The 9,964-nt window shown below is 48.8% G+C and overlaps 1 protein-coding gene across 1 annotated transcript; it reads right to left on the bottom strand.

Moving 5' to 3' along the window:
* Window positions 1-4,186: 4,186 nt before the first annotated feature.
* On the bottom strand, window positions 4,187-5,416 carry LTR84_010773 (uncharacterized protein; the record flags this gene model as incomplete). The annotated part of the gene is made up of 3 exons (XM_064854307.1): window positions 4,187-4,819; window positions 5,066-5,173; window positions 5,327-5,416. 3 exons carry the CDS (start codon window positions 5,414-5,416, stop codon window positions 4,187-4,189), a joined length of 831 nt encoding a protein of 276 aa, XP_064700153.1.
* Between the last annotated feature and the right edge of the window lie 4,548 nt (window positions 5,417-9,964).

Here is a 9,964-nt window from a genome sequence, read left to right as displayed (position 1 = left end):
ATAGCTTCAGTCGAGATGCTGTCGTTCCCTCCTACGCTGAGCGCTCTACGTGGCACCCAGCGTTGCAGCTACGCTCAAGGACAACTGATTCTGAAGAAGAGTGGCTGGTATGTACCAGTGTCATCAATCTATCCCCAACAGCCCCAATCACAGCAGTAGTTCACGCACGATGTGAATATTGCTGATACGCTGCGGACCTTGCTCTACAAGATCAAACGTTTTATAATGGCTGACACCCCTAGTAGCGAGCTGACGGTGGTCCCTTTCAGCGGCGTTATACGGATTTGGCACTATCGGCAAGTCATTCAGCATCACAGTCCTCAACCACTCCCTCGATCACAAAGGCATCAACGTCTCCCCTTGTTCGCCACCCATTCAAGACCGACACACAGTCCTTGGGGACAACTCGAAATGCTCCAATCGTACCCTATATCGAATCTATTGCCTTGCCGCCATCGAAACATCGAGCAGCAAATGCTTGGGACCTCAGAGTTGCCCAGAAGGGCTTGATGACCCAGCTCAGAGTTCCTATCCATCTTATGCTCCCGCTGATAGTTCCTGATGACTCCTACCTAAGTAAGGTGTATACAGACTATGTGGAAGGCGCGAGACAAATGCTCAAGTCTGGTGTGCCATTTAGAGATGTCCTCGGCGACAGCGACGATGTATCTCTTGAATTATTCTTCCGATCTCGTACTGAGACTGACGCTTTTGATTGCGCCTCATGGGCATGTGAAGTTTGTCGTGCTCTCCCAATATTGGATGACTATGTTCGCATGGCCACTATTTATATGCTAACATTCATGATGCGGGTAAGCTACAATGACATGGGAGAACGGCAATGGCTTCCATGATTGACGTTATTCAACAGTGGCTGTTGTCACCCACGCAGGAAAACTATGCCAAAATTCCCAACATGACGAAGCCAACACCATCCCAATGCATGATTCCCCATATCGGCGCGATCGAGATATTGCCCTTGTAAGTCAATCTGTCTGTGAAATGTCCATGATTAACGACGCAAAGCTGATACATCAGAGTAGAGGGTCATTGCGAGACGCCCTTATCCATCACATGCGGGATTGGCTGCCACTGCTGAGGGACACGAATTGGTCGCTCAACTGGCCACATGGCCTCGATACAGCAATTATGCATGACCCGGTGACCAACACAAGAAAGCTGACATCCAATTTTATCGAGCATTTTCTCGAATACGATAACTGGAGCATCAGTCGTGACTTGCTGAATGCCTTCCCAGAATTGACAGGGAGGATAGGCGTCCACAAATGATATTGTCCACGACGAGCCTAACATACATGAAGAGGTTCTCCAGCGGGACCAGGAGCTCGATCAAATGATGGTACAATTCCTCGTTTTTCTCGTTTTCAGGAGACCTACAATGAAAGAGTTGCGAACAAGCGCTTCTTGTCGCGAAGCGATTGGAGCACAGGCCAGATTGAACAAGGATTGGCCACCGCCCATCCAGTTGACGCTGAACTCTGCACCGATCAGTACAGCCACTAACAGGCAAGATCTTGTGATCTTGTTTCTCCCATACATTTCCAAATTGAGGGGATAGAGAACATGTAGCCATAACTGAGATTTTCGAAGTGATGCTCAGTAGAAATAGACATTCCTTCAGTGGATAAGTTTGACAAATGGGGAATCTTTTGGACTGGTCAAAGGACAGACATACCGTACGTACATCCCTCGTGGATCGGTATTTCTCCACTAAAATTAAAAACCCCTCCTCTCTTAAGTACACGTTGATTCATTCAGTTAGCAGTTTATTGTGGAAAGGAACGTGCCCTTCCCATTCTACGAACCCTGCGCTGGAGTGTCAGAGAATGTTAACCCGTCCATACATTGTTTCTCACAATCTGCTCTTTCCATGACACCTTGATCTCCCAGTTGCAGCAAGGGAAGGCGTCGCGCGTGATTTGGGTCCTGTAACATGTCGAAGAGGTTTGCGCCGATTGCATGGCAGGATATGCAGGACGCACCAAAGAATCGGTGAATCTTCCATCAAGCCCATTCCAAAGGGCTATAAAGTGTGGGTTCTAGCTCTTCAGCATGGATACGTCTACTCCTGGAGATGGCACTCACGAGTTACGGGACCAGAAGGCATTGGATTACGGTGTATCAACCAGTACCGATGGTACCTGTACAACTTGCGGCGACCTATCAAGTGGTACAGGACCTTTGCCAGGAACTACAAATAAATGAATCTGGTGTAAAAAGACTAGTATTCCTTGATAACTTGTCCCTGACGCTGGCATTGCACACAGTTTATTGCAAATCAGTGTAGGAGTAATGGGTATAATACGGAAAAACCACACGGATCTCCCACAGCGATTCATCGACGCCAAGCTCTCATCTACGCAATTTTGTTACGGGTCTATTGCTACAGAGGTCATCAATCATGCTTTTTGCTTTCTCCGGCAGGATAAAGCCGCAGTCATAGACATTTCGACCGCTCTAACCATCCAGGAGGTCCCTGAGGGCTACGTGGTTAAGCTCCGCAAGAAACCATACAACAACATCGTTGCGCGCGGCTTTTTTGGCAGTGAACCTACTAAAGAGTTGCCAATCTCACGTGCAATTGACTGGTAGGAATCATAACCTGGTTGACGTGGCCGATCAATTACGTGCTAGCTTCACTGTCCAGCGACAAGGGGAAAGAAGGACCTGGAGACCACTCGCTTATTGGCTTTTGGACACTTGCGTAATTAATTCCTACCTCACCTGGCGGTCCTGAAATCCTCCTAATGCATTACTAGCACGTGATTCCCCACAGGGTCTTTCGTCAGGAGTTGATATCGCAACTGTTCGGCCTGAAAGACCCATCACCGTCTCCGCCGCTTACACCAGCTAGGACGCGTTACCACTCAAACTACGCATCCATCGAGATGCCTAAACGGGGACACTGCGCCTGGCGAAGTCCATATGGCGATAACCGCGAGGGTAGTGTAGCAATTACACGTGGAAAAAGCCGTAAACCTTTGATGGAAGTTTCCAGTAATGCCCAACCAAACCGGGTCAGAAAAAGGTCAAAGTTCACTCAATTTGGATGCAGATTGTGTAACATGCATGTCTGTAGACGGAATGATTGCCATGAGAAGTTTCATGGTCTTCTCTGTAGACTCATCGAGGAAATTCTAGCTGGGTGTCCACATTTTCTTGAGGTCAGTAACTTCAGAGGGAAGTCGGTCTCCCCAAAGATTCCCCGATACATTAGGCGTAGCCAGCTCTCCGTCGATTGATGCAATAGGAAGTCAGTCGTGCCACAGAGGTTTCAGGTAATGCCGCAAAGGGATTCTGCAAATCTGACAAGGATCACCATGTCCCAACACCCCTAGCGTCCGCTTGAGGATTGACAACCGGATCTTTCAATATCAGAACATCGTTCGTGCAGAGGGTCTAAAAGTGTGGACCCTGAGATGAATTAATCGTCACAGTTACTAGAGGGGGACCAATGACAAGGACATCGACATTGAGTGGCTTCCGACGAGTGGTCTACATCGAAGACAGTTATCAGATTTTTGTAAACAGGTCATGGTAATTTGGGGGTGATGGGTTGTAGAGATTTCCCGCTTGGTCAGCTATATACCTTCAGAACACATGGGCGACAAGCGCGGCGACCGGGCAGATGCACATGCTTCTGTCCTCCGGACTTTTGGTTTCAGGGGTCGGCATCCTCTCTCAAGTACCTGACAACCTCATACTTTAACATGCCAGCAGCTGATCGAGGAAGGATATGTCCGCATGCGGACACTCTCACGACAGCCAAATCGTCAACCGTCGACTTTCATTCCACATTCAGGCGAGTTTGCACAACGCGCGGCAGCACCACGGTCGAGAATACAACCATGACGCAGGGTGAGCAGGCCTACCATGCGGGTGAGGCTACAGCGATGGTGAGGGTTAGCAGTTGGTGGGCTGCAGGTGTGGTTGGGGTGAGCCAAAGGGCGAGTAACACCCCCCGAAGAGGGAAATCTTACCCCCAAGAATTTGGGTCATATAAACTTTCCCCCGGAGTCTTCCACTCAGCACATAGTTTGCAGTCGTCTCTTAACTCGTTGACGAGATTACTGTCCCTTGATCGGGACCAAACTCTTTCGTGCTACCCTCTAGCATCGGCTGATACTAAAAATGACACACCCGCACGAACTCCAGGAGACTCTTATCACAGATTCAACCAATCCTCTAACTCCGGCAAGATTTCGCTCCTTAGCGCCGCACTTCCCGTGGTCCAGTCCAACGTGTCGAAGACCGTGTCGTGTAGACCTTGATCGATATCATCGAGTGGCGAAATCCATGCTGATTGTTCTGACGAACAAGGGAGACCCACCGTCGTGACGGGAAAGAAAGCATCAACTTCGTCCTGCAGTGCAAATGTTGTCGATAGTTCTGACACTGAAGTTGTCTTTCGAACAATGTTGCTAGGGACGACTTTCTGACTTCCTTGCGGTCGAGACCCGGTGGCTTTCTCTTGCAGTCTAATCGCGGGAACGGCCTCAAGGCGCTTGCCTGTTCTCCTCCAGCCCGGAAGAGTTTGCTCCCGTTCCTTACTGCTGATACCCAATTCGTCGCCGACAATACCACCGCCGACCTTCGCACTCAGCATTCGGAAATCCTCACCGAGTTTTGAGATTTTCAAATCCAACTTCTCGAACCCCTTGGTTTGACAATTGTAACTGCATCGTAGATCCTGATGTTTCTCGTGGAGGAGCTCGAGTTGTTCCTCCAGCCCTTTAACGTGACGCTCTTTGCGGTCGCGGAAAGCCCGTTGGGACGCGCGATTTTGCATCCTTCTCTTCTAAAGTTTGTCACATGTTAGTCTCTTGTTTTAACTCAGCTTTGATGACTAGGGAGGTCAGGTAGATATAGAAGGGTTGCGATGACAACGATTTCGATATATTTGGCGGGCGTGGGGGATGTATGTTTAGCCCGGTCCGGTCACGTGTATTGGTGACTAGACATTACTTGCCACTTTCGATAGAGGAATATTTCCCTGCATCTCGTCCAAATCTGACGATCCCTTTTCCGTGGACAATCCACTAACGCCTGTAAATGGCTTGAAAATGTCCAAGCTCATGGGATCCCACGTCTGGCCCACCGGAACTCTGGACCTGTCGATACCATCGAAATGGACAAGGTTTCTAATGGCCTCCTGTGCAATCCATGTTAGCTTGGTTGGCTTCGAAAATAACTGCCCGCGATGAATGGAGCTGATCATCGCCATGAAGCCTTTCGACCCTAAGCTTGAACCTGGAGGGTTCGTGCAGAGCGTCCGTTATGCTGAGCGATCGAGATCTTGACTTACGCCTGGCGAAGTAAAGTTCGATCGCGATGGATCTATTATTGAGCCAAAATATGGGCTCTGATCAATCGCTGCGCCGGAAAAATAGTCCATGATGCTGGAGACCTAGAAGGCAATTTTCCAGCTCTAGAGGGCTGGAGTGTACTTTGTTGTTGCTTGAACTTCTGCGAGAAGAGCTGTCTTATTTTTTCAGATATTCTTATTCCTGGTCACATATTTATGGAGCTGGATACAGAGATTCTAGGTACCCGCAGAATATTCTGCCCTAGGTAGCATGATAGTGGCAAGTGTAGTAAATTGTTTTGCCGCGTAGTTATAGATCAATGGAAAATGTCAGTTCGATCGTACAAAGCTCAGGTTATGTAAACCCGATGGCATTACACAATTGGTGTAGGTGTGGCATCTCCTGAGGGGAGAGGGGGAAAGGTCCCCTGGTGGGGGGGTCATGCCGAGACTTTAATCCAGCGAAGTTTCACGCCTGTGGGTGCAGCAAGTCAGCAGTCTGCCGCCGTTCTTTCGGGTCCCGCTTATGACGCTTGTTACTGCTATGATGTCATGAGGATGTCGTACATTCTAAGCGCAGCTTATCAGCTAGATAATTGCCAGTACGAGCTTTCATCCAATGCTAACTCGCACGATGGTCTTCGTAGACAGTTTCTGGCTGACGCATCCCGGACACAACGGCGGTAAATCTGGGAATGTGCTGGGTGGCCACGACTAGCATGGTAGCCAACTCCAAATGAACACATCCATAATGACATAGCGGACCCGGTATTATCATAATCTGCAGAGGGATGGAACAACCTCGATGGGAAATTCCCTTGGACCTCGGAAGCATGAATATTGCATGACGCCTTTGAGATTTGCAGCTAAATTCGATAGCCAAACTCAGATCTTTCACCATCCGTCCATCTCACCGCCTTGATTCGTGTGGAAACCTTTCTAGCCCATCGCTAGTCGTAGTTCGTTGCAGCTGCAGGAAAGAGAGTTGTTGAGGATCCAGTCCAGATACCTTCAGACGTGGGGCGATAAGGAGGACAATTAGTAATTCCTTGGTCATCATTGGCAATCCATATGGAAGCCTATGTCACGGAGACTGTATCTATGTGATGAAAGCAGGGCCGGAAAAATAGATTAACAACAATGAGTAACACCTCAAGTCTCAGCATAATCTCGTATTCATAACACCTAACTATATACACATTTCTGGATCCAGTCACCCCTGGGTCTGACCTTGCCTACGAGTCCGCCCATCGCTCATCAGCTACAATCAGATCGATTGTCGCTTGAAGGTTCTCCTCCGGCAAGCCTAGCATTTCATTTGCAAGGAATTCACTCTCAGAGAAAGTATTTCACCTGCCCTCACCGTAGATCGTTGCGAGAAGCAAGTCTCCGATACCCGTCCAGTCCCCCTACTCAATATAGCCTGGCCTTGTTGAGCCGCATCGATGGTGCTGGAATATGTAACTGTTCAGCTATGGCCAGCATCTGCCTTCCGCAGCGCGGCAAGAACTTCATTTTGGCTGATTGCAAATGATTCAATAAAAACATACTGGTTCTTCGTGTGCTCGCCAATATGCAGTATTCGACTAATGGCCATGCTAATCGTGTTGAGTGTGGTTGTAGACCTGCTGATACTGTTTGAAAATGAATTAGCCTGATGAAAGCTGGCCAGAGTACGCAGTATACCGCCACTTAGCGAGTTTGAGGCAGTCTCACGTGGCATCCGCATAGATGGACATGACCAGAAACTCTTTCTTTTCGCTCGATATGCAACATATTCGTAAGTGACAAGTTCAGACCTTCTTTGATGAAAGAGTTTTTAGGCATCGGACGCATGGTACAGCACACAGCTGTGGCAGGATGGAATGAGTGATTGGATAGCCTATGGAGTGTCTCGAGAGAGGGTTAGGATATAGATTTATACGTCGTGTCTGAGAAGGCCTCTAATTTCCTGATTGTAAGAGGAGTAGCCTATACTGCACTCTCTTACTTGCATATATAGGGCAAGTCCTTCTTTACCACCGATATCATCAGTAAGAACTAGTTGAAGTTGATGTCTCTTCTGTTGTCGCAATAACCCCTAGTATACACGGTGAGCAAGCGCTCTACTTCTTCGCTGCACGATACCCCAGATGTGCAGCGAAAAGCTCACTCATTGTTAGCCCGGCCTCTCTCCTTGTGCGACCCGTGCTAGTCAAAAACGTACATCTCGTGTTCGCTTGTAACATTTAGCGTTCCGGTCCTCGATTGATGTGCGGAGCTCTCTTTCCAGACAACACCCTTAGGTTGCTGATCCATGTCGACAAAGCTCCCATTCCAAGTTCCACTTACTCTGTAGAGTAGTGACTGAAATTTTGGGTCATAATCTCGGCTCGACATTTCCTCCATGCAACGCTGGAAATGTAGCCCACCGTCTAGTTGTCCCCTTGATGCTTAAATGGTTCAATGTCAAGATCTGATTCCTCCGATGGAATCAAGAGCCTCCATCAACAGCGCCTCGTCCACGTCAGTCCACCTTGTCGGCATTTGCGCCTCCAAGGCAAAGTCGCTGATATCAAAATCGTCGATCTGATAGCTGAGCACTGCCAGCATCTGCCGAAATATTCTCCACGCCTTATATGACGATAGGGAGCCCGCTGTCAGACACCAAAGATAGGACATGGCCTTCTGTATGTGAGGTACCAGGAAGCTCGGCGGATCTTCTAAGTGTTCCATGCCCAGACAGAGTTCCAATATGAAAACCGCGAGAGCTTGGCCTAGGTAGTGGAGAAGATTCCACTACGGAAGGAGTTGATATGCTTCATGCGCACCTCGGGTCATCTGGTAGAATATTGACCAATGAAATTGCCGCATGCACACAACTCCTCGCGTTACTGAGATTAAAATGCTTGGAGGAAGTCGATTCCGCCCGGATTTCGATATGACACAGGCAAGGTCTGTGTAGAATCATCCTGACGCTCTGATAATATAATGCCAGGTCGATCTTGGCGCGAGGGTCAGTGCCCATGGCCAAAGTACTTCCTAGGTCGAGCGTCTCTGGCAGATCCTTCTGCCACTCGAGAAGCTCACTATCCAGACTGGCCATTCTCTTCTGCATCGTCGCCCATGAACCGGACTGGTTCGGCATATATAGCTGTGTCATCACGCGATTGCTGATAAAGGAAAGCCGAATGCGGCAAGAGAGATACTGTCGAGGCACCCCGTAACCGATGAACTGGAAATTCTGCCACGGCAAGTGACCCCCACGCATCGTCTGAGTGATATCCCTCCTCCTGCGCAAAAAGTCTAACCACAGGGTGCGTGAGCCAAGGATGTCGGGGTAACCAGGAAGCTCGTCATTTGAATCGCCTTGAAGGAGTTCAATGGGAACTGTAGTGTAGGCCAACGAGATTGAGGGCGGCTTTCCCAAGACCTCTGACATGGCCACTTCGAGGCTGTAGAGTGCATACCACGTGAAACAATGACCCACTCAATGGTAGGACGAGCCGGCGCCTGTGACGCGAAAACGACAAACAGCGATATAAGCAGACGCGATCAGCTGGTTGAGGATATGTATATAAGAGTGATGGTCATCAATGGGAATAATGGCACACCTGGTGCGAATGATAGATACAGCACGAAACTGCATCCGCACCGGCTGTGCGGCCAGCACGTAAGTGTAGCGCACGGCGGTCGTAGGCAGTGATATGGAAGTAGTGTCTCCAATCTCAAACCGGAGCCTGAGCTAAACAATCCGGAAACCTTCTCCGGCAAGTTTTACATGTTCTCCCCTAACCCATGCCAACATTGACCGTGGTAAATCTTCGAATCTTCCCCCGTACCCCATCTTGGGTCGACACTTAGCTCGACGAGCCAAAAGTTTTATGGCTTGGGCCTGACGACGACTTTGGCCTCTTCCAAAGCGCAATATTGTAGGAGACCGTTCAACTGCGTCTCTCAATTGACCATCTGGTCCTTGCGTTTATGAACATAACTCGGGCTTTCAAGCGAATGACTAAATGGGCATCTCTCCACTAAACAGTACTTGGGCAGAATTGCAATTCCACGAACGCTGCGTATATGGGCCGAGACAATCTCACAACTGACTGTAAGTGCAACCAGGAAGTAGGAATGAATGCCAGAAATGGTCGCGGTAACCCAGTGATATACTTGTCAAAGAATTGCCATTCGAATAAATGATGCATTGAAAAGGAGAATGATGCATGAGCGACTCAGCGACATCTGAACAGGCAAGGTGAAGTCATCAACGGCAACATCGATTGAAAGGTTCTGAATGCAGCACTCGAGTCTGCAGAAGCCTCCCAAATATTCAAATCACGGGTTCCGGCGACCACGCCGAGGGTACAATATAGGCTGTAACGAGGCACTAAGTTCGCGCATGTCAGATCGTCTCATTGTAATGATAGGTCGAGATATAAGGTCAGTAGGATACCGGTGTGAATCAAAAGACTGCAAGTGTCATTCATTGCACGGAGTAAATTTAATGACGCACGACTCCTGAAACACTCCTTCGAGCATGGATCTGTACTTTAAGGTACAGACACAGTTTCTATCACGCTAACTACTTTCACAGAGCGGCTGTTGTCCAGGCCGCCTTGGCAAGTACTGTAACTGTAAGGACGGTTGTGATGCGAAAAC

The sequence above is a fragment of the Exophiala bonariae genome (assembly GCF_035927105.1).
Source record: "Exophiala bonariae strain CCFEE 5792 chromosome Unknown scaffold_49, whole genome shotgun sequence".
Taxonomy (NCBI): domain Eukaryota; kingdom Fungi; phylum Ascomycota; class Eurotiomycetes; order Chaetothyriales; family Herpotrichiellaceae; genus Exophiala; species Exophiala bonariae.
The sequence above is the reverse complement of the archived record's forward strand: the minus strand, read 5'-3'. Positions and strand labels throughout refer to the sequence as shown.